Source organism: Mchenga conophoros, linkage group LG23 (genome assembly GCF_057382185.1).
Source record: "Mchenga conophoros isolate Kocher_MC1m ecotype Shallow Benthic linkage group LG23, M_conophoros_male_GT1.1, whole genome shotgun sequence".
NCBI lineage: Eukaryota > Metazoa > Chordata > Actinopteri > Cichliformes > Cichlidae > Mchenga > Mchenga conophoros.
In genome coordinates, this window is record NC_140547.1 from 22,192,803 (window position 1) to 22,217,697 (window position 24,895).

Below are 24,895 nucleotides of genomic sequence, written 5' to 3' on the forward strand. Positions count from 1 at the left end.
TAGCTGCAGGAACTGCAGAATAGTTCTTCAATCAGTCAAATTAATTTAGTTTGATCTGCATACAAGCTAAGAGATCTTTTATTAGACTGGCACAGTGGCCTTAAATGTTTAAATGTATGCAGTTTAAAGTTTCTGATTCTGATGTGCAGCTGTCATTTAGTGCAGAAGAAGCGGCACCTGACCCCTTTGCTCGGGAGCGCGCACTGGGCAGTGAGATTGGGTCCAGTTGACTCCGCCTTCACAGTCCAACCAACTGGACGTGGAAGCAGTGATGTTTTACTTTGAGAGTCATTTCATTACCGTTCAACTTGTGGGTTACAACATAAAGTGATACATTTATTGTTCTCACATGGTGTCGACTATTTCAACAAACTGAGGACGTTTTGCTGAAAAAGAGGATAATCATGTCTGTGTGAACTTGATTCATAGAAAGTTGAACATTAAAAAAAACATGTTTTTCCATGATTTGGACACAAATTGTGGCTGGATTAGAGAGAAGGTGGGTCAGCCCCTGAGAGCATAAGGAGGATCCGTGGCGGTAAATAAAATCCATTAGCAGTGGTTGAACTTTGACCTCTGACTTTTACCACTTTCTGGCATCGTTTCAAATTACAGAGAGGTGTGTTTAAACAAATAGAACTGTGACAGGAGAGCGATTAACTACTGATGAATTTACTGGGAGGGATATAGAAACAGAACATATAGAGTTACATGAGATACACATGAGCTGCTGGACAGAGAGGTGATATTCATGTGAATGACTTCTCTAAGTACGAGTTTGAATTCTTTCTTTTATTCTTTTGTCAAATCCCGATGATTTTTGTCATGGCTAGTGGTCGGAAGTACTCAAAATGCAGATTTCAGTACAGTGTGTTTATTTACAGTGACACATGATCACACAGCAAAGCAACAGTCTGATGACCAAATCTCTCATAGGTGTGGTAATCGACCCAGGTGCAAATAGGCTGAGACACGCCTTTACAAAGCAAGGTGTGGCTAGTGACAACAGATACAGAGGGGTAGAGAAACACAGAGAGAGAAAGAGTGAGAGAGGAGAATATGAGCTAGGAGACTGGAGGACCATGATTTTTTGATTAATCGGATTATTTCAACTGACTGTTTTAAAGAAGCCAGTAGGATTGTGTAGACAGTTTATATAGACGGTAAGTGATGCATGAGACTGTTAACTACACAGAAACTAAGGACCAGAAAAATGTTTTTTCCTGTGTGACTGTAGGGCAAAGTTTCAGATTTCAGATTTGCTTATGTAAACTTGATTGCTTTATGGAGGTACACCATAATATATACGATATGTTAAGGTATATGTGTTTTTGTTATCATCCTGAGGGTTGAAGACTTTTCCATAACTGCTCACCAGGTGATTATTTTTCTCCAGTTTACTTTTGCATTAAGGGAGCATGAGGTTTTTTTTTCTCTGTGTTACAAACCAAAAGTGAAACCAAATAGAAGGGAGCTGATAATAGTGCACAGTTTCTATGAATCAGTGATGGCTTCAGTCACAAAGACTGGGACCTAAAGTCAAATGATTACCTTTGAATCACTATCAGCACTGTATACAGCTGTAACTCACACAAACCTGCTTCACCAACACTTCAAATCCCAACCATGACACCAGAAAACCTGCAGCCTGCAAGCTGCCAGAGTCTGAAAGAGCTGCACAAACTAACCCACAGTGTCATTATTTCCACTGGAACATCTGCCATCCTCTGAGCTCTGCTGTGTTTGGATCAAACTTGCTGTTGTTTGTTTTCTTTTTCAGTTTATTGATTTATTGCTAAACAATAACGACGCCTAATCTAAACTTATCTATTTATTTCAGTGTTTAAGTTCTCCTGTTATGTCCGACACTGTCTGGTATTTGCATTCATGGCACTCATCTCTGAGTTCCTATTCATCTCAAAGCTGAAGGCACTTCTAAAAACATTTTCCCAAATAATTTAAGATATCCTGTTTCCAACTCAATCACTTAAAGATGAAGAAGGACATTAAAATATACATGAATGCAAGAATAATAACTATTCCGTTGCATATTTAAGTTTCACCTGTGCTTTTACTGTCTATACTTTAACTTCCCTTTGCTGCTAAAACATCTTTGCTTTTATTTCATGAATTTATGAATGGTTGAGATCAGTGGTGCAAACAAACAAAAACATAAGCTCTGAACTACAGATGTGAGGGAAAAAAGTTAGTCTATATGTTCTCCACAAATGTGACAGTGTGTGGCATATTAACGTTTTGATGAGAAGGTAAAGTCAGAAATGAATCAAATATATAATTAAACCAGTAAAACTATTTTTTCTGTTCAGGAATCTAAGTACATATCTGTGATCTGACGTCTTAATCAAAAAAATCATGATAATAATGTGTTTTACTAATGATTTCAGAATTTTGTCAAAACAATATATTTGAAAATTCATGGCTTACAATAATTATATGTTAGAGTTAAAAATAACATTTAGATCAAGAGCTTATGCATGCTGGTGGATTAACCATAAGAAACATAAGAAAATATTTAAGTAATTAATTACCAGAGCTGTTAATTTAGGGCAACCAAGGCATAAACTTTACACTGAGTGGTAAATTTGTTAAGCACTGTGTATGAATCATCCCCTATGACCTTTAGATTTACTACCGCTCCACTCAGTTTAACAACAGCAGAAGAGGTATTACTGATTAGCACATGATTACCAAAGTAAAAGCACAACGCAGCATTTCTTTTAAAGTTACAGCAATACTAAAAGAAAAAAAGGTAACTGGATACATTTGTGATATTTTCTGTGTAATAACTGCAAATCAGGGCTACAAAATGCTGACTGCATATTTTAATCACAATGCTACTGCATGTAAATAAGTGTCACCATTTTCAGCATAGTCTGTATTACCACTCATCAGATTTTCCTTAAATTTGTTAACTTTAAATGACAGGATGTCCAACTTTCAGCTAAGAAACATTTAGCTAGATTAACCCTGTTACGCATAGTGGTCACTACAGTTGACAGCTATTCAAAGGCTGTTTTCTTGTATTTGCGTCAGTGTTGATGGTATACTTGCACTTAAACCACTACATTGGACACTGATGTGTCACTCCATACCCTGCCATTTAAAAAAAAAAAAAACAAACAAAAAAAAAAACACGTTTAAAAAAAGTACATGTTTAAAAAAATGAAGTTCAAAATGCACATGTTGCATGCACATAGTTCAGAAATCTTTTTGTCATGCCTAAAGATGAATAAAAATACTTAAGAAAAAAAATCCTGATTGAGGTTGTCATAATTCCTGCATGAAAGGGTTAAAAAATATCTATTTCTATCCTGTGTTCTCTGTGTTGGAATTTCTATGTGATCACATGTGTAACCACGGTAACTTCTGACCCCACTTCCGCCAGTCCCTTTATTGTGGCGGGAATGAATCCTGTATAAGTTCCGGGTCAATCAGCTGCATGTCCCTGCTCCTCTGGCTGCTGTTGTCCCTGTGGTTGGCGTACTTGTCAGATCACGACAAATTTTGCACTACAGGCCAGTTGACAGCGTGCAATAACCCGGCCGATTCATTCATCTTTACACTACCTCACACTCGACTCAACGATGAGTTATTTGTTTGTTTTGTTTTGTCACAATTAATGTACATGCGGAGCCGCGATCGCGCATCCTACAATGCCGGTAAGCTAATGCTAGGCTAGCGACAGTAAGTGCAATTACTAGTGTCATCTATTGAATATTGTTGTTTTTGTTTATTCCATTATGGCCGAATGTTGACTTAATGTATCTAGAGTTGAACGAGTGATTTGATTTTTGTAGTTTTGTCCGTTTTGGATGTTTTTTGTTACTTTTCTGATGAAATGCCGAAACGGCCTATGAGATTTTGCATTGAGTTAAATTCCATTTACATTATTGAATCTGTTGCGCAACACCTGTGATTAAATGAGTTTTTTAAATATATTTGATTAACTTTGGATAATATTTATTAGCTTTAACGCTGATATACTTTGATGGGACCCATGAGAATGTCTTTCTATAATAGTATTTAGAATGACATTCATTATAAGAGATGATGGTTTATTGATTGTTGTATGAAACGTGGCATTGATTACTTGACTTTGTTATTTATGGATTTATGTATTTATTTTGTCACAGCAGTAGAATGCTGTTTCATTTTCTTCTGTGAATGATAATTTCTGTTTTTTGACCTTGTTTAGGTCAGGTTTTTTTTTTTTTTTGTTCTCCCGCGATCAGCCCTGATCAGCGCGAGATGGCGAGCCACCCGACCACCGCTACGTTGCGGTAGGAATTGTGAACCTATGGACTGAATCACAAATTGTTGACACATGACCTATCACAGGTCCATGGAACTAAACTAAATCACATACTGGACTACACCTCATCCCACCTCCTTTTGGAACCTACTAAGCTGTTTTGTATTGTCAACATTATTTTTGTTTGTGATATATATGCATATGTTTTTATTTCTTTTGTACATCCGTCTATACACTTCTCATAACAAACATAATATATATATATATATATATATATATATATATATATATATATATATATATATATATATATATATATATATATATATATATATATATATATATATATATATATATATATGAGCTCTACTTTTGTTTCCTGTGTTTTATTCACACCCTCAGGCTCCATAGTCGAATCTTAATCTGATAGCTCATTGTCTATGAGGCTGCAGTCAGGCGCCCTGGTCCTTTAACCGCGTTACACATGACATGACAAGTCCAAGGCAGGGTTAAACAACAAAAGCCCCATTTTGAGACAGAACAGAGCGAGCATCAGAGACAACAGAAAATTCTGACACAGTGGGGAAAAGAGCTGTTCTGTGTACAAACTGATTGTTTTCTATGTTACTTAGTGGGCGTTCCCAAAAATGAGTTTTCTGTTCCTGCTGCAGTCTTTTGATGCCACTACAGCTGAAAGTTTTGTTCACTTTTTAGCACACAGCTGTTTGATACATGCTATTATACACTAAGAGATTTGGTAACATAGATTGGTATGGAAATCAAGAAAAGTAAATGCTACATTCATCAGAGCATCTGACGCTGTTTACTGCAATAATAGCTGCTCATCAGAGGCAACATACAGCAAGAGCAATCATGCTCATAAATCACTGATATTTAAAGTCTCACTGCTGATCAAAATCCTTCAGCTTTTAGTTTGTTTTCCTCTTTTCAGAAAGCCAAAATGTCAAAGATAAATGAGATGAGCATTCTGGGGGTGAGGAGCTTCGGGATTGAAGACAAAGACAAACAGGTCATCTCTTTCTTCACTCCTGTGACTGTGCTGGTTGGACCCAACGGAGCAGGAAAAACGGTACGAGGACATTCAGATGAGATCAAAAGTTGACTGTGAAGTCAAACAATACATCATTTAGATTTTAATATTTAATTTTTTTTAAATGATTAGTGTTGTTTGTGTTTTTATCCATGTGCACCAGGACTTGTGTTTCCTGTTTCATTTTTTTAGACGATTATTGAATGTCTCAAGTTTGCGACTTCAGGAGAACTTCCACCTGGATCTAAAGGAAGTGCTTTTGTTCATGATCCAAAGGTTTGTCTTCAGTTCTCTCCTTTTAGCTGATTAGACTCTGAATTTAAAAATGTCCTTAAACAAAGAGTACAAAGAATTTTTTTACAGCAATTATGAGGTTGGATGGGCCAGTTTACATCATGACTTACTTATTTGTTTTAACGCATTGGTTCCTAAATTGTGTACTGAAAGGCAAACCTCCAAGTGTTGACCACATTTTATTATTTGAATACAACAGAATTAACACGTGGTTTATATATATATTGACACCATAGAAAAGATATATTTATTTTTAAAATGCTGACTTAAGTTGAATGTATTCCCAAAGCTACCGGCCTTATGGCTTCAGTTGTTCATACTAGATCCAAAGAGCACAAAAGTCTTGTCAGAAATGTGTTCATCTAAAAAACCATAATCAAATGTTAGACTGAGAACATGAGACTCCTGCCTCTTTTGTACCTGTAGGCAAAATCTTTATCAATATAATGAATGTAGATTTTGTAGTGTGGGCACATCATATCGGAAAATCTGAGATTTGGTGTTGTACTTGACTTATTGTAGCCTGTCTACAGTTGCTGAGTCTGCAAGCCGATTTGCAACCCACCCTACCCTAGATTCTGTTTTTCATCTATTGTCACTGATGTCAGTAAAACTCCAACCTCTGTAGTTACAAATCTTATCATTTTTATAAATGTTGCAGGACGCCCAGAGGACAGTTGTACGAGCCCAGATTGAGCTCTCACTCTCAGACATCAAGGGAGAGGAAATCGAGATCCAACGCTTCGTGTCCTGCTCTCTGATAGAAAATAAATACTCCTTTAAAAGTGAAGAGCAGAACATTAAAAGAACAAAGTAAGAACCTGAGATATTCTTCATTTCCGGTTAATACTTGTACAGCTGCTGTTATTGTGTATATATTTATTTATATTTATATTTCTTCATACATTCTTATATAGTTCTATATTGTGTATTTTGTTGTACAGTTATTTTATTTTCAACTTTAATTTATATATTTTATCTTATTCCTTCCCAGTTAAATTTACCCTTCATTCTAATTTGTGTTGTACAGTTATTTCATTTTTAACCTTAATTTATATTTTATTCCTTCTTAGTTAAATTTACCCTTTTTAATTTTTCACATTTATTTCCTATCTTATTCATAGCCTTTTCCTTTTTTGTTTTCTTTAGGTCACGAGCAGTTGTCTAAGCATTTCACTACATATCGTACTGTGTATGACTGTGTACGTGACAAATAAAATTTGAATTTGAGTTGTTTTAACTGATGTTTAAAAATGTATAATTTGGATTGAGGTGATATGGTGCCTGTCTTCATGTTCTTGTAGGGATGGAAGGAGGGTGAGCAGGTCTGTTAAGTGTGGCGACCTGCACCAGGAGATAACTTCTGCGCTGGGTGTATCAAAGTCAGTGTTGAACGACGTCATCTTCTGTCACCAGGAAGAGTCTAACTGGCCACTTAGTGAAGACAGAGTTCTCAAAGAAAAGTTTGACTCCATCTTCAATGTAACCAAGTAAATCCAACACTTATTTGTGTCTTTTTTCACATTAAATCACTTCAAACCCAACTAAAGATTTAAAAAAATATTGACCAGTATGCTCCTTTCAGATATTACAAAGTAAAGAATGTCCTGTCTTTCTTACAGGTATAACAAAGCGAGGTCAAAGATGCATGAGCTGCGTTTGAAGCAAAGTCGGAGAGTGGAACAGTGTCAGGCAGAGCTGTTTTACCTGGAGAAAAACAAGGAGAAGGCCCAGCATCTTAGAGACAATGTAGCCCAAAAACAGGCTGATCTGAGGGCCTCACAAAATCTGATCCTGCACATAGAGAACCAGATCGATCCACTTGAGGTGGGTTCATGAAACAGGCAAGAAAATTCTGGTACTACTTTTCTGTAAACCGTTCACATGAAGTGTAATCAATTCTGATTCAGTAAAGGACTAGATGTTACAGTTCCTGACAATGCATTGCTTTAAATGGAGAAAATCTTGGGGGATGGCTCTTATGAGGAAAAGTACCCCAGAAACTTTACCAGCGGCACACATCGTTGTGTGCCTCAACTTTCGTTGTTTTACCCAAGCTAATCTGCCATTTTTCCTTGGTTAGGTTTAGGGATTAGAGATCTGATCTAAATTCTCATATTAAAATTTGGGACACATCGTCAGCAATGTTCCCTCTAATTTTTCATGTGTCTGAGCGAACGCACAAACCCCCTGAGCGGTCCCTTGGACCACTGTGAGCAACAGCAGACGTGTGCACTGTGGTCACGCCAGCATCGAATCCATCCAAGTTACATGGTTAATTAAAATAATCAAATTACAGCATTTACATTTATGTTAGACTACTTTTAATTAAGTGCTTTAGCCCACTTACAGTGAAAATTTTAAAAAGTCTTGTTCATGACCTGTGTAGTATGTTAGCACTATTGGAAGTAAAAATAACTTGAACTCCAATTTTGAAAACACAACTTTCTTTTACATATATATAAAAATATAAAGCTCTGACTTGTACTATGAGTCTGAGTCTGTGGTCTGGGAGAGAGTCCTTTAACTCTCTGTCTGCAAAATACAGTATATAATGACCAATGCTGGGCAATTCATTTTATAGTTACTTTTTCAAAAAAGTTACTGAGTTTTGTGAACAAAGGTTTTTGCAGCTGTTTACTTAAAATGCAGCCAAGACTTTTTCTAAACAAACATTTCACAATATTTACAGAACAATCAGCTGTTCTGCATCAAATTTGATGCCACACAAATCATTTGTGCCACTCCAAAAATAATTTCCGTCCACTATGAGATAAAGGAGAACAACAGCCTGATACCTGCAGGCCTGACAACAGGAGATGTATCACTCCTGTAACATTCAGCAGTCGCCTCATTGCTCTGACACACACAACAAAACTATTGACAACACTACACACTGACTACACAAGATTTGCACTAAATGTCGCAAATCTCTCACATCTCAAAACACCGCCATCACTCCTAAAACTTCCCCCTTCCTAAACGAAACTAAATGCCATGTTGCCATATCATTTTTTGATTGGTCGACATGGTACATTTTTCGACCAATAGGAAAGGCTGGGTTTTTTTTTTTGGTTTTGGCTTTTCTCACAGGCGGAGAGCGTTTTTCCTTACAAAACACTGTTTTTATATAAGATATAAACTATGATAGTATTCAGGAAGAAACCCAAACATTGCAGATATTTTTATCATAACTCTGGTTTTACGTGGCCTATCAACACAATTTAAAAACTGGTATAAAGTCAACACTTTTCCCGTCAATTGTTCCGTCTGTCCTGCTCACATCTCCAATGGTTTACACGTTGTCATTAACGTGGCTTCACTCCACATCAGCCATGCCGCTTTGCTAGCTAAAACACCGGTGTCGGCACATAAGGACGCTGTCATAGCCTGTCAACGACGTTGATTAGCTGCCTGTATACGAATGTCAATCGCATCATTGGCTGGACTATGGGATAAGGTGGCATCGTTCTAATCCCATACTGGAGCAGCCAGTCACTTACTGACTAACACTGCAAAACAGAATTGTTAAAGTTTTAATTTTAATTTCAATTCAGGTTAGATTTTTTTGTGTGCAGAGACCGTGCCAGCAGTGCGCAATTGCGCACGCGCGCAGCTTAGAGGGAACATTGATCATCAGTAGTGGACCTTGGATTCATCGGGTGTTTCGGCTATTATCACTAGACGCCCTCATCCAAGGAGGCCCTGCCAGGGTTGATCAGGCCCCGGAGTGTGTCACTGGTTTATGTTAAAATAGTTTTTCTCTTCTTCTTTTAGTTTTCTACAGTTTATTCTATCTATTCACTGCAACTAAGAAATACTTACCTCTTTAACATTTATGGAGCCTAATTTCTTCAAAGGAACAGAAAAGGTGATAGAGAGAAGTAAGGCAAGTAAGTAAGATAAGATAGGAGAGAGCAGAGAAGAGAGCAGGAAGGGGGGCGCCCGATCTGGCTCCCACACCTCCCTGCCGGATCGGGCTGTACGCTCTACCTCCCCACTGCCTCCCAGAAAAGGGAAGAAGAGCAGAGGGGAGAAGAGTGGAATATTTTTCTTTCCTATTCTTTCATTCCTCCTTTTAGTTTCACTACCATGAGATTAACTGCACAGTCCCCAGGAGGCCCTGAGACAGCTGTATCAGTCAACCAGCAAAACTTCTAATGTTATGTTTTACCCTTTTGGCGCCCCCTGTTGAGGCAGGCCCACCACGGGTTGATCAATCCTGGGCATGTGTATTGCGGTTAGCTGACTGCCTTAGCTGCCCAAGTGATGTCAGCCCTTTTTATCCATAGCCAGTGACTGGTCCTCTCAGCAGTGTTAGCCAATTCTCTTATAGCCTGCCGTTGTGCCTGTCCTCTGATCCCAATCTCTCTCAGCAGTTTTGCTGTTGTAAAACTACTTAGAGCAGGACAACAAAGCCCCTGCACCCCACTTCCACCGGGCGTACCTTGATCTTCCAGCCTCTGTCCTCTGCCTCAGCTGCCAAGTTGGCATACCGCAGCTTCTTACGCTCAAATCCCTCCTCAACGCTTCCTCACATGGTACCGTCAACTTAATGACATACGCAAGTTTTGTGGAGTTAGACCAAAGGACGAGGTCTGGTCGCAGAGTAGTTGTTACAATCTCTGTCGGAAAAATTAGCCTCTGATCCAAGTCCACTTGCATCTACTAATCCCTGGCAACCTTCAGCGGGCCCAGGTCCGGGGTTGAGGGGCTCGTCCTCGGCCTGTCTCCCTCCCGGACAAATGCTGATGAAAACTGACGCTCCTCTTGATTCGTGAAAGGTTAGCCAACTCTGCCCACAGAAAGCAAAAACAATACCTGATTAATGTGGCCACTATGCATTTCACGGTCATCTCCTTCTGCACTTCTGGACACTTCCACACTGGTTCTACCTTTAAATTACTCCCATCAAAATAATGGTTTTATTTTGGGGAAGAAGTTGAATTTTCAGGGAACCAAATCTGGAGAACAGAGCTGACAGCAAACAATAACTCTTAACCTATCCCTCCTGTTGCGTTTACCTCCCACCCCCTTACTTTAGTGTACCTGGGGTCTGTTTTAACAGCTCTTAAATTAGCATAACAAACATTTTTCACCACCAAATTCAGTTCAGTCGGTTGTTCAGTGAGTGAGTGGGTTCCCATTCATTTCCTATGGCGGACACTTTTGAACAGGAACACCAAACACATGTCACAAGGTTGATTAAAACACTCACAATTCAACAAATTCATCACTTTTATATGTTCAAGTGCATAGTGTGGAGGACATGCTAAGACCTTGAGGCAATCAGATGTAAAACACAATATTTATGAGTGTTTTAAGTTGTAAATCAGTCAGATTTGACCCGAACGTGACAGGAAGCTTAAATGAGCTGAAAGTGCACAGTGGCACAGATTAGGTGGTTTCTGCTGAATTTTCTCATTCAAATGCCTTTAGATAATTACAGCAGAGCAACGTTCATGTTTGTTCTTGGCACAAGTTTGAGGGTCATGCTGATCTAAAAGTTGCAGCAGAGCTTATTAATATGTATGTTGTAAACAAGTGATACCAGGAGAGCACAAATATAAAAACAATGGGGGTTAAAGAAATGTATTTTATTATTTAATGTTTTATAATTTTTTGCAGACACTGCTGAGCGACATAAAAATGAAACTTGAAAATGTGACGAAGCTAGAAAATGAAACCAAAGCTCTGGACAGCTTGAGGAAACAGATGGAGGAGCACAACAAGGAGCTGGAGGAAACTATGGAAGAGGTAACACAATGTGTGAAAAATGTCTGAACAAATATGAGATGTTTTATTTTTTAGTTACAAAACTTCGAAAGATACTGCACTTTGGATGAAGTTTCATGATCTTGAAACTAATCGATCAAAGATTCATGAGTGTTAGATCTTTGTGATTTTCTGTCAGGTCCAAAATCTTTGCTCAGTACCTGATGTACTCGTTGGTTTTTCTTCCCTGTGACTTCCTCCACCTCCTGAAAGGGAAAATAAGATGACACAACGGAAGAGATCCAAAATACATGACAGAGCCATAGAGGATAACAAGATTTCCAGGGATCAACCTAAAAAACAGTCATGCTTATTTTAGTTTGGTTTTTGTGCTCCTTTGTGGGATCAATCTTAAACAAGAATGACCAAATTTAAATTAAGTTAGGTTTCTGAGGCTCCCAGGGCCATTTCTGGAAGTTCTTGATCACTTCTTTGACATTTTCATCACTGCAGTTTCCACTGGAGTCAGACCTCAAGAACTATTCATTTAACTGTAGAACAATTCCAATCCATTGACCTTTGTCTGTGTGTTTCAGGGTTCAGACGAGCAGCTACAGCATACTTACGATAACCACCAGAGGACAGTGATGGAGAAGGAGCAGAAGCTGCAACAGCACCAGGAGGAGCTGCAGACCTTTGACCAAGAATACCAGAGACTGACCAGAGAAACGAATGATCTGCTGGTAGAAAAAGGTTCACTCACCTGCATATACCAGAGTAGCTCCTGACATTTTCCTCCACACCTGAGTATGAAAAGTAGGAGTGGGTTTTGATTATCAATTTTCCGATTAAAATCAATTCTAGCTTGAATAACGCGATGTCGATTCATTAAAATCCTGAATCAATTTTTATATATACATTTATTTTGCCCGAAACGCTAAAACAGTAAATGAGAGCAGATACACGGATTCTGCACAAAGATGTAAACACAAAGCGTGGCCCCGCCGACGCTTCAGAATCTGTGAGATGCCCGCTTTCTCACTGACGGCACGCACACGGACACGCCATTGGATGAGAAAGCTGACATCTCACAGATTCTGATGCGTTGGCGGGTCCACGCTTTGTGTTTCCGTCTTTTTTTTTTTTTGCGCTTGATTATGAAGCTGCAGGTTTTGTCTCTCTCCAACCAAATTTGACTGAACCAGCAGCAAAAGATCCAAACTATGCTTCACATTTCGCTTTACATAAACATCATCATGAATTCCCTCTTGCTGTTTTGCTTCCACCACGGTAAAATGACACTTCATGCACAGCTCTCTCTCTCAGGTATAGTTTCCCATCTAAAAATATCTGTTTTCTGGTCTCATAGCTGCTGATTCTTGTCTGTGTACAATATTTACCATACTGCATGAAAAACTCTGTAGTGGGTCAGTTTAAGCAAAAGGTTTCCACTGAAATTGAGCCTTTACGATGTTAACCATGAACTAATCATGAACTGGTGAAGAGCCCTGACAGCAAACATCTCCCAACACTTACATCACAAACGTGTGATTGGTCAGTAATGATGGTCCTGGAACAACACTGATAAGAAACAACATCAGCACAGTCCTATTAGATCATGTACTTATCACCATATGTGTAACGAGTCATTCGTTAAGTCGTGTCTTGTTGTCGTGACATGTTTTCACAGTAAATATATCGCTCAGTACACTGACAGAATAAAAAATACTAGAAGTGGAATAATGCACAGGGTGGATGCTGTGTTTCCTCAGTACAGAATTAGCAACTTTTTTTTTTCCCACAGTTCGTCTACAACATGAAGCTGAACGTCACACTAAGAACACCAAGGACCGCGACAGCCTGGTAAGAAGAAAGAAAACCTCTTCTTTCTTAACTTGTTTGTTTCTGTCAGGATAAAGCAGACATCGAGCTGTTTCTGTGGAGTCTGTAAATACACTAAGGTGGACTTAATCACTCAGAGCCAGCAGTGACATTAAATATGCATGTGGATTAATACAAGTACACAATGACTCTTTTATTTATTCACATGTCATCTGTGTCACAGGTCCACTCTTTGTCATCCTGTCTGGAGATGGAGGGTTATGACCAGCTGCCCTTTACCGTTTCTCAACTCGAGAGCTTTTACCATCAAGTCACACACAGGCTGGAGCAGGAAAATGAGAGAGTCAGTCAGCTCTTAGTAAGACGTGCTCTGTCACTCTCAGTTTTTGTCAGTATTTGTGTGTAATTTTTCACAGATAGGTTAATTGGATAATCCAAATTGCCACTAGGTGTGAATGGTTGTCTGTCTCTATGTGTTAGCCCTGCGACAGACTGGCGACCTGTCCAGGGTGTACCCCGCCTTTCGCCCTATGACAGCTGGGATAGGCTCCCGCGACCCTGAAAAGGATAAGCGGAAGCGAATGGATGGATGGATGAAAACAAAATTCCAAGATAAAATACACGTTAGCTAGAGATGCCTGCAAAAAAGTCATCTGAACAATCATATATGAGATATTTGTGCTCTTCACTTCTGTTCTTCCTCCTCTTAATATTTGGTTCGATCAGGCAGAGCTGCAGAAACTGGAGCAGCAGAAGCAGCAGTCTGTTGATGAAATGAGGGACAGGAAGACGTACATGGAGAGAACGGTAGAGATGAAAAGAGACGAGCGGCAAAAGAAGCAGCAAGAGCTGAAAAACATCACAGAAGAGCTGCAACGACTGCAGGATTCATGTAGTCGACTGCAAGAGCTGGAAAATAAACTGGCTGAAGTGGTGAGAATGCACACATGATGTTTTTGAGGTTGTGAAATCGTCACAGGTTGATTTCCTTGATATTCTCTTTTTCTGGATCAGAGACTGGATATATCATGTGTGTCTCTTACACTACATTGATCCTACTCTTTTACAGCTTGATGTATTTAACCACTGACTCTGTTACAGCTGCTTTGTATGAATCACAGTTCAAAAGCGTCCTTCTTTGTCTGACACTTGTCTCCTCTTGAGCCTCTTTCATGTTCTTATATCATAGATTGTGTTTTGTGTGTGTTTCTCTTCAGGAGCGTGAGGATGCAGTTCAGAGCTCCAGCGTGGAGGAGCTGAAGGCCGAGGTCGAGGAGCTCCAGGAAGAAAAGGCTGAACTCGACTGCACACAGAGACAGCTCGACGAAGAGATGGAGACACTCAACATGCACACAGCTGCACTCACACAGATGGACATACTGAAAAAGGGCAAAGTAATGAGGAACCTAAACTCACTTGCTGCTGCTTTTCTACTTCTCTTACTGATCATCTCCCTTCTTTCCCTTCTCCCCTCTCATCTTTCCTCTTTCTGTCCTCCAGGCCGAGATGGAGGAGCAGATTCTTCAGATCCGGTCTCGTCACTGTGAGGATCTGGTGTCTCTATTGGGCCACTTTCCAAACAAGAAAGAGCTGGAGGACTGGGTCTCTTCCAAGTCAAAGGAAATCAGCAGCACCAGGGACAGACTTACAAAGCTCAAGTTAGTAACATTTAAGTAGAAAACAATGCTTTTAAGATGGATCTTTTCCCGACACTCACCACTGTTACATTGTGGTTTTCATCTCAGAATGGACTTGGCATCAAATGAGCAGAATAAAAGCCACATTACTGCTGAGCTGCTGAAGAAGGAGCTGCAGTTAGCCACAGATGAAGAGAAGTTCTTGAATGTTTGCAGCAGTCGAGATCTGGAGCAGGACCTGAGCAACCTGCAGAGAGAGCTGGACGAGATATTCAAGACAAAAGGTAAATGGTCTCAAACAGGAAGAGTGGTAGCTTCTTTGGACCTTGCGATCAGTTTTACGTGGGATCTATTTTCTTACTACTGTCTTCATCCACCAACCAAAAGAATACTGCAGCTATGTGACATTAGGTCGTCTGGGAGGTGCAGCATGAACGTTTACATCCTGTCATGCTGTCAGAAGCTCTCGTCACAGTTGATGCACGCTTCCTTCTGCAGAGGTAGTCAGAGAGTTGAAAGAAAATAGTTTCTACTTGCTCACAAAAATGTTTGTTTTTTTGTCGTGAGACACTGCTTCTAAATTATTATTATTATTTATATGAAGCTCTGAGCACCACAGGACAAGCACCATTTAGAAGAGAACTGCTTCTTTAAGCCTCCTAATGTAGTATCCATATGAATAATCATGATTCCTGTGTCCTTCTTTCTGCTTCTGTCCTGGTTTAGCTCTACTAGCTGGAACTAAAGTGGTGTACACCCAGTTCATCAGCGAGCTGAGCGAGCACAGGGAGCCCTGCTGCCCCGTGTGCCGACGATCGTTTCCCTCAGAGTCTGAGGTGCAGGAAGTTGTCAGAGTCTTGCAGTCTAAACTACACCTGGTGCCAGAGAAACTGAAGATCACTGAGCAGGACCTGGAGAGGACAGAGAGGAGGAGAGAGGAGATAGTGGCTCTCAGGCCTGTGAGGTACAGTGTCAGAGACGTTTGTGTCAAACCAACAGTCCAGTCTGTCCTCATTTCTTTGTTAGAGATAAAAACGAAGAATCGACTGTCGATTCATTGATTTTTCTATTTTATGTCTTGTCAGGGAGGCCATTGTGCAGTTTCAGGAAAATGAGCTGCCAGCATTGAGGAAGCGGCTGCAGACTGTGGACAGAGAAGCTGAGAGGCTGAAGGGTGATGTGGAGGAGCAGGAGGCTCTGCTCGCCGTCCTGAGGTCTGAGGAGGAAAAAGCCAAAGACTGCCTGCAGGGCATTTCCCTCATGGACTCTGTTAAGGTTCAAAATTGAGGAGGGAGAGTACAAACCACTCTTGGTCCAGAAGCTCTTTGGTCAAACAATGATTTTAATGAACACACGTGTGGGAAGACACTCTGTACGCAGACAGCCAGTAGTCCTCGACTTAATCAAAGCATGAACAGATATTTTATAGCATCAGGGTTTGTTTACTGACGCCCCTTCATGCGTCACCGGTACATTTTATACATAGATCAGATCAACACCAGAATGACTTTTCACCTAGAAAATCATCTTCTATTTTCATGGCTTGGTACTTTCCGTTCTTATCTTAAAATGAATTGTTCCTCTTTCTTGTCGAGACATAACTAATCTCTCCTCTAAATAAGTCTAACTAATATGTGTGTATGTGTTGACCTCACATGCTCTTTGTGTCACCTCTTCACTGTCTGTGTCTCGTCCTCAAATGCTCCTCAAAATAACCTGCACTTAGACTCTGCTTTCGGTTTCAGTTCTGCAAAAGGCACACTCTGCAAACCTGCAACTTAGTCTTTCTGAGAGACACACTGTTTAACCCCTGAATGCAATATAAACTCCAGATTATATTCTTAATGCAATGGTACTGATGACAATTATTTAACAATAGCAGTAAAATAATTTCCCTTCTCCACAACTCATACCTGGTACCAAACATTTGTCTGTCTCATTCTTTCTCACCACATGTGCCAGACACAGCCAGGACCTGCACACATCTGTGCTGTTTTCATGACAAAGAATCAAGTTTAGAAAGTACATAAAAAGTGATGAGATCTGGATTTCCTTCTCTGTAGAGAAACCTTGAAGAGGTGGAAAGGAAAATTGATCAGCAGGCATCCAAACTCCAGGAAGTAAACCTGGACAACACATTTCAGCAGCTCAGTCAGGACAAACATGAAACTCAGGACCAGCTCGACACCAGTAAGACAACCAGCTCTGTTTCCAGCCCTGATTTTAACTCCGACCCTTGATTTCTCCCATGAAACCCACGACAGTTTTTACAAACTGTGTAAAAACTGGACTTACTTCATATCTTTCATATCTGCGTCTCTGCATTGCAGCATGATTTCCTTTCCTTTGGCCTTTTGTGTCCTTGCAGCTTACAGCACAATTGTGCGTAAACATAAACAGATCCAGGACCAGCAGGAGCAGATTCAGAGGCTGAAAAGTGCAGCGATAGAGATGAGAGACGAGCAGCTTCAGCTGATCAGAGACAAACAGAAGCAGCAGCACCTGGAGGAGCTGAGTGCAGAGATCGCTGCTAGGATGGAGGCCTTAACCACAGAGATCAGGGTGCTGTTTATTTATTTATTATTATTATTCATTTACCTAATTTTATTTCTCTGTAAGTGGAAACAAATATTTAACGTTGCAGTTTTTTCCTCTGACTTTGTGGTCGAACAGGAGGGAAATGAAGAACTGTGCCCTCTATCAGCTGCTCTGGAGAAGCTGCAGCAGGAAAAGCAAAAGCTGGTGGAGCAGAAGAAGCAGAGAGAGGAAGAAGAGCAGAAGAAGGTGGATGCATACATGCTCTATTAGTGGGAACGTGTCCTTCTTTCTATCTGCTGCACATTGTCAGGTTCCTTTGCTCGTAACCAAAACCAATGAATCAACACAGTTCAAATAACACATGGTTATGAAATACATTTGCACGTAGAACCGTGTTTAACATAACATCATGTGTGCAATGTTCTTAGAGCATTTCTATCAAACAGAGTTGTGATTGTTTATGAAGTAACTGCTGTAACTGTTACTGACAGATTCGTAACACTGAGGAGAGACTGAAGGAAATCACTGCTTTGCAAAGAGACGTCACTAAATATGTTGATGAGGGAAGAGACAAATTCAAAGAGGTAACGTGATGATCGCTGCTGGATAAACTGGATTTGATGTTTCTGTTTAAACAAAGGAAGCACTGAAGCACCTTTCCTGAGTGTTTAGAGGGTTTCACCAGTTTCCTAACTAATATGCACTTCAGTTAGGACTATCTCATCACAACTGTATCCATTTATTTTAAATGTGGACTGTAATCATGTTGATTTATTTTTTTTTTTTTTTATACTATCTGTCTGCCAATGTTGCAGGACAAAGAGTCAGAGTATCGAGCAGCAATGACTCAGCTCCAAGAGGCTGAGAGGAATAAAGAGAGGATCAGCACAGAGATGGGAAACATCCAGCAGGACATAGACACTCAAAAGGTCGGTGTTTTGATTCAAACTTAGGGTTATTTACTCTCATTGCTGATGTCACACCCACCTTTGTGGTTTAACTTTTAAATAGATGCAAACTGTATATACAAGATGGTTTTAGCCCCATGAAATCAGTCCAGAAGTGACTTAAACCTGCATTGCTTCTAATGAACAGCAGGGGGCGACTCTTTCCTGATTGAGTTTATCGTTTAAACCTTATTGAATAGAATCTTATTTTAAATATTTTTGTAAATTATGGTCTTCATTAGGCTGATAAAGCAGGGAATGCGTTAGGGCGGGTCTACCTTTTGATTGACAGGTCGCTGCTGTTTCTCAGCCAGATCCACAGCTTGCTCGTCACTCTTGCTTGTTGCTAAAAAAGGGAGATGCCAGGAGTTTAATAACTCTACTGAAGCCTTTAAAACTTTGATTTCTTTACTAAATCGTGACGTCACAGTGGCTACATTCATCTTTTATATACAGTCTATGAGGAAACTCTGGGCTCGTTGTCCTTTAATTGCAGAAAAACTTCTTCAACATCCAAATTCTTGTGAAGAATGTAGCATAAAGTCTATTTTATTATCACACTGACACTTTGTGTGCTCACTGACTTCAATGCTGCCATTATTGAAATGTTCCTTAGGTCAAAGAGCGCTGCTTATGGGACAACCTGACCTTGAGAAAGCACGTTAATAAGCTGAAGAACATGGCGGCCAAACGTGAGGCTCTGCAGGAAGATCTAAGCTACATGCAAGTCTCGCTGCTTCAGCGGTGAGAGTGCTGCACTGTCAGCCCCAGCCTCTGCTAAAGCAGCAGTGTCACACCTCAGGTGGTAAAGATTACTCAGGGCCAAGTCAGACTCAGTTTTTTACCCTCATGTGTCTTTCTGTGTGTGTCCAGACAACATGAGGAAGAGGAAAGCAAGCTGGCCGAACTGAAGAGCGAGCGCAGTCGGGAGCAGGGCGCACAGAAACCCCTGGAGGAGCAGATACTGGAATACAGGTTTGTTACGCTGCTCTTTCTTCGGCTCTCACCATATCAGGTTAAAGCAGATTGCTGCACACCCTCAGCCTGCTTCTGCTGGACTTTTCTTCCTCTTAAGGGCTTTTTTCCTTGCTGTCACCAAATGCTGCACAAAGGGAATCGCTGGCTTTGCCTCTACAGTACTGCTAGGTTGTGTACTGGCTGCGATCCACCACCTTCTGCTCCACATTTACTCTGTCTGCCCACTTATTTTCATACCCAGTCACATTTTCTGCTAAGCAATCACTTCTACTTTGACACAGACATACAGCACTGTGCAAAAGTCTTGAGCCACCTGTCATTTCTTTATATTTTACTTCTAAGGAGCAAAGCTTGTGTAATGTGTTAACGTGCTCCGGAGCAACAGTGACCTTAAGGTCTTTCAGAGTGTTTCTTTGGACAGTGGCTCAAGACTTTTTCACAGGCCTGTACCTAAAATAAGATCATTTCAGTGATCGATGTTAAAACCACAATGAAATCAATAAAATTCCTTTGACTTTGTGCTCATGACTTAACCCTCTGGCTGTGTTCACCCCCCCCCCTTACTTTAGTGTTCCCAGTCAAAATTGACTGGTCAGTTTTAACAGCTCTTAAATTGACATAAGAAACATTCTTCACCACCAAATTCAGTTCAGTGGGTGGGTCAACGGGTCGTTCATTTTGTCATTCAGTGGCCCATTCAGGGGGTCAGAGGCCAACATGGGGGGGGGGGGTAGATTCCCATTCATTTTCTATGGTGGGCTTTTGACCGGGAACACCACAGATGTCACAAAGTTGATTAAAACACCAACGAAAGAGGTGCTCATCACTTTTATATGTTCAAGTGTATAGTGTGGAGGATGTCATAAGGCCTCCAGGCAATCGGATGTAAAACACAATATTTATGAGTTTTTTCATTTGTAAACACGACGGGAAGGTTAAACACATTTCCCATAATTCATCGCTGTAACCCAGAGTACTTCGGGTATCTCAGGGTTATATGACATGATTCACACAATAAAGGCGACAATTTTCAGTATTCAACATCACATGTGAAACGTGTGCAAAACACTAGAAAAACTCCACGCTGAGTGTGGAGCCTGGACAGAGCTGAGAAATTCCCTGATTCTCCCTGAAAGTTCACATGAGCACATGAAACAAGAGCCCTTCACTCACTTTCACTCATCTCTGATCTGAACCTTTGATTGCAGCAAACAGCTGGAGGAAGATCAGTACGGCAAAGCCGAGGAGCTCCACAGAAACAAGATGATTGAGATGAGAACCACACAGCTGCTCAGCAAAGACCTGAAACTCTACGAAGAGGCTCTAGATCAGTAAGTTTACCGCAGGTCGTCGCTTGATCATCAGTGTGGGACAGAAACCATGTGAAGGTCACCAGAGTTTCTGTTTCTCTGTTGCTTCCACAGAGCCATCGTGAAGTTCCACAGCATGAAGATGGATGAGATCAACCAGAACATCAGAGACCTGTGGCGCAGCACCTACAGGGGTCAAGGTGCATCTCACTGACCCCCTCAGACAAAAATCAGCTCAGTGATCGAAGACGTGCTTGTATCTATGAAACTACAGCAGAGTGTGATCCAGACGTCTCAGACACATTTTACACGTCTGATCACCAGAAAACTGCTCAGTGGGTAAATGTGAGTGTTTGGTCTTCACCTCGTGTCTCCTCTGCAGATATCGAGTACATCGAGATCAGGTCTGAGGTGGAGGAGAGGTCGGAGAGGCGGAGGAGCTACAACTACAGAGTAGTGATGATGAGAGGAGACGCAGACGTGAATATGAGAGGGCGCTGCAGTGCCGGTCAGAAGGTATTTAAAAGATTTTCTGTGTCAGCGCCTCCGTCACTTAAACTCTTGTTTAGTTGGATGGATTGATCCTGTGTGTGTTTAGGTGCTGGCATCCCTGATCATCCGGCTCGCTCTGGCAGAGGCCTTCTGTCTTGACTGTGGAATCCTGGCCCTGGATGAGCCCACCACCAACCTGGACCGGGAGAACATCGAGTCCCTGGCAGACGCTCTCGTAGAGTCAGTGCATGCAAACGATGTGTTACCCAGAGAAACCTGATGTTTGTTCAGCCTAAAGCCGAACCTCTGACTTTGTGACTTTCCCTAAAGCAGACGGTGTAAATAAAAGCTCACAGCTTCAAAGTACAAACTTATAATAAATGGATGAAAGATCTCAAAGATAGCCTGACAGGACAAACATTAAACACACTCCAGACCTTACAGAGTCGTAGCTTCATCTGTTGCATTATTCAGGCTGCTTCTTGAATCCTCTCCACTTCTCTGTCTCCTCTGTCCTCTCCAGGATCATCAGGACTCGCTCTCAGCAGCGTCACTTCCAGCTGCTGATCATCACTCATGACGAGGACTTTGTGCAGCTGCTGGTTCGGTCCGGGTGCATCCAGCACTTCTACCGCATCAGCAAGAACCAGGACCAGAACTCAAAGATCACAAAGCAGAGCACAGCCTTCCTCTCTGTGTGACACCTTGTACCTCAACAGCTATGAAATCACTTCATGGTTCACCCTCTCACACACAGCCACGTGAGCTGCTCGCTCGGCATCAAAATTTGATGAAATTTGGATTTGGCGTCTCAGCTGATGACACGTCAGCACGTGAAAGTCTGTGGACTAAAAGACACAACCTGTTCAGCAATCAGAGGCAGCTTCCTCTGAGGGGACAGAGTTCTCTTATGAATATTTTTATGGGACAAAGAGGTGTGAGTGGTGTGTGCTGTGATTTAGTTTTTTGTTTGTTTTTTAGATCTCCTCTGGTTCCTCTAAAGGGCACCCAGGACAGTTCTGAACATCAGCAGCTGTTATAGAGCCAGAGGTGACCTGCATGCATTAAATTATGTTAATGCATGCAGGAAATCCTTTTTCCTGTTAGGGTGGCTCAATTTTGTAGTTTATTTTTCTTTACTGTTAAATTTGTTTTCCCTACAAATATTTACTGCTGGACTTGGTAGAATAATGCACATTTGTCAGCACTCGCTCACATACGTATGTAGTACCATCGACACTCTATTCGGTGTTTCAGTATTCATGTCTTCTGTTAAAACAGGATGAAGAAACCTTTATGTCTGAGAGGTTTTCATGGCAACAAAGATCTGTCTGCTCTTTGGTGAACGCTGTTTGGCTCATGCTGCAGGAGGTGCAGGTGTTTTTATAGGACAGCTGAGGGGTCTTTAAGACATGTTTGATCTGTGTGAATGTGACACATCACTTTATTCAGGTTTGTGAGAACATTTATTTATTTTATATTTAACCTCATCATAAATAATGTTGTATACAGCCTGTTTAACAACATAAAAAATATACTGCTATTAAAAAACAGAAAGAAACTCATTGTTACTTCATCGGATCTGGTAATAAGATCATTATGAGAACAACGGCCCTCGAGCGGGAGAAGTAGGAACTACAAAAACAGTAAAGGTTTAGAAAAACAACACAAACACTACTTCCTGTTAGCGATTTTAGTGAAGGTTATTGTTTTCGACCAAAGTACTACAGCTTGGCTTTATCTGATACTGTTTTAAACATTAATGTGTGACGATGGGCTGAAGATGTTAATGTGTGAAAATTTTTTCTTTCAGCCGTCTAAGCTAGCTCTCGCTAACTGGCACAAGCTAACCCGAAGACAGTAGGATGACATTTGAAGCTGAGTTGTAACTACCACTAGCTAGCTTCAATGCTACCTCAGATTACTTTCTGTAGAAGTGTTAGTAAAGTTTAAAGAGTAAAACAGCCGCTGATCACGTGAACCACACCGCTGTATCCTCTTTGACTTTATGTCCGTGGATCATAAACTACAGGATTTTCCCTGCCCTCTAGTCCATCGGTCCCCAACCCTTTTTTGCGCCACGGACCGGTTTATGCCCGACAATTTTCATGGACCGGCCTTTAAGGTGTCGCGGATAAATACAAAAAAATAAAACTAGTACCGGTACCGAAAAAAAGAATTTATTCATAACACACGTGAAAAGACCCAGGAAAACAGAGTAAACGATAACAAAATAACGCTGAAAACCGATAAAAACCCTGAAAACTACACATTTCACACCTGAGCCTCAACTCTCGCGGCCCGATACCGGTCCGAGGCCCAGGGCCGGGGTTGGGGACCGCTGCTCTAATGGACAACTGCATGTGTATAATCAAACTAGAGAAATTACATATGGAAATAACATCCGGTCTGACACTTCAAAATAAAAGGCCCCAATGTGGTTACGCGTTGTGACCACCAGAGGGCGGTATATATCAAACATACTGATTATAAAACTTACTGTAAAGTCTTAAAAAATGTTTGTTAAATGTTTAAAGGTAAGACAAAAGACACACAATTATTCAATTATGGATAAAAATACATTTATAAACCAATAACAGGTACTGTCTACAGGATATATATATATCAGAATCAGAATACTTTATTGATCCCTGGGGGAAATGATTTTTTAATTAATTTAATTTATATAATACTTATATAATACTAATATCCTACATAATCGCTGATGTGACTGAATTAATTTTTCTGTGTTGTTTAATTTTTCATGTGAAAAGATATCAAAAGTTGACCTTAATATCTATTTGATCATAAGCTGTTTTTTAAGACACACTCTTTCCAGATCACTTTTCTCATGGGCATTTTTTTTTTTTTTTTTTACTTTTCACTTCCAGCTACATTATGTTTGACATGTTTGGACACCTTCTTAGAAAAGCTTAAAGTGCTTCTTATCTTTAAGTCTACAAATTCCTAGTCTGCAGCTAATTGAGCTGAAAGTGTCATCTGGAGAGGCTGTCTTTCAGGGTTTATTGTTCTGATCCCTCAAACACAACTGATGGTGCGTTAAATTAAAAGAATTGGAATATTAAAATCAAGTGATCAGACTGATTTACTTCACTGCCAATTGTGCTAATATTTCTCACTGAAAAAAAGCACCTGCAGCATGCTGCAGAGATTTCAGAGCTCATGTTGGAAGAGTGAGACATTTCTCCACTCCTGTCAGTTTATTTGTAATGTCAAATGAAGATGTGATTAAAAAAGATCAAACCACCTGATTCTAAATGCGCTCAGTGGAGTTACAGATGACCTGGAAAATTTCTGGTAAGCTAACAGAAGACTATAAGGAGACAATGCAAAGACAGACAGCATAAATGTATGTGTGGTTGGAATGGGTCCAGTTTTGCTGCAGGCAACTGCAAGTGACAAAACTTCATCACCATCATCAATAAAGTATATTAACAGAAGTAGCCTAATTTGCTTTAGCTTGCCTCTCATTCTGGTTATTCGTTGTAGCAGGTCAGTAAAGTTTACACAGCTGATATCCAGATAAACACAGCTCATTTATGTTAGCATCAAATAAAGTAGGCTTCATGCCAACTATTGGGTACAAGCTGAAAATAAAAAATAAAAAATGCTTTTCTGTTTGTTTTGTAATTTAAAAAAAAAAAAACCCCAAAAAAACCAAACAAACAAAAAAAAAAAACCACATCTATGTTTCTGGCAACAGCATGTGGTTTCGCACTTTGACCACCAGAGGGCGGCGGTGGTCGCCAAACATGGGTGAAAAAAAAAACTGTCTGAAAATGTGTTCATGAATAAAA

The 24,895-nt window shown here is 40.4% G+C and overlaps 1 protein-coding gene across 6 annotated transcripts; it reads left to right on the forward strand.

Annotated features, from left to right (window-relative positions):
* The first annotated feature begins 1,033 nt into the window (after nt 1-1,033).
* On the forward strand, nt 1,034-22,638 carry LOC146547195 (DNA repair protein RAD50-like). 6 transcript variants are annotated; one of them, XM_085264518.1, is made up of 29 exons: nt 2,942-3,680; nt 4,217-4,301; nt 5,226-5,363; nt 5,517-5,600; nt 6,280-6,431; nt 6,923-7,108; nt 7,241-7,445; nt 11,247-11,375; nt 11,930-12,086; nt 13,138-13,196; nt 13,399-13,533; nt 13,902-14,108; nt 14,393-14,569; nt 14,676-14,833; nt 14,921-15,096; nt 15,539-15,776; nt 15,898-16,087; nt 16,876-17,002; nt 17,181-17,374; nt 17,486-17,596; nt 17,842-17,934; nt 18,166-18,279; nt 18,914-19,041; nt 19,171-19,272; nt 20,484-20,606; nt 20,700-20,785; nt 20,968-21,101; nt 21,184-21,317; nt 21,601-22,638. In XM_085264518.1, exons 3-29 carry the CDS (start codon nt 5,235-5,237, stop codon nt 21,776-21,778), a joined length of 3,906 nt encoding a protein of 1,301 aa, XP_085120644.1. In that variant the 5' UTR covers nt 2,942-3,680; nt 4,217-4,301; nt 5,226-5,234; the 3' UTR covers nt 21,779-22,638. The 6 variants fall into 6 exon arrangements, 4 of the variants coding, with proteins under 4 accessions (XP_085120645.1, XP_085120646.1, XP_085120644.1 ...); XM_085264519.1 differs by lacking the exons at nt 2,942-3,680; nt 4,217-4,301 and adding an exon at nt 1,034-1,163; XR_014890699.1 differs by lacking the exon at nt 4,217-4,301 and having other exon boundaries at nt 2,939-3,680; nt 21,184-21,415; nt 21,601-21,738.
* The last annotated feature ends 2,257 nt before the right edge of the window (nt 22,639-24,895 follow it).

Excerpts from the sequence above, each read along its gene's own strand:
- LOC146547195 (XM_085264517.1), top strand. Across the intron at positions 11,376-11,929 it reads TGGAGGAAACTATGGAAGAG|GGTTCAGACGAGCAGCTACA; the intron begins GTAACACAATGT and ends TGTGTGTTTCAG. Across the intron at positions 14,570-14,675 it reads ACATACTGAAAAAGGGCAAA|GCCGAGATGGAGGAGCAGAT; the intron begins GTAATGAGGAAC and ends TCTGTCCTCCAG.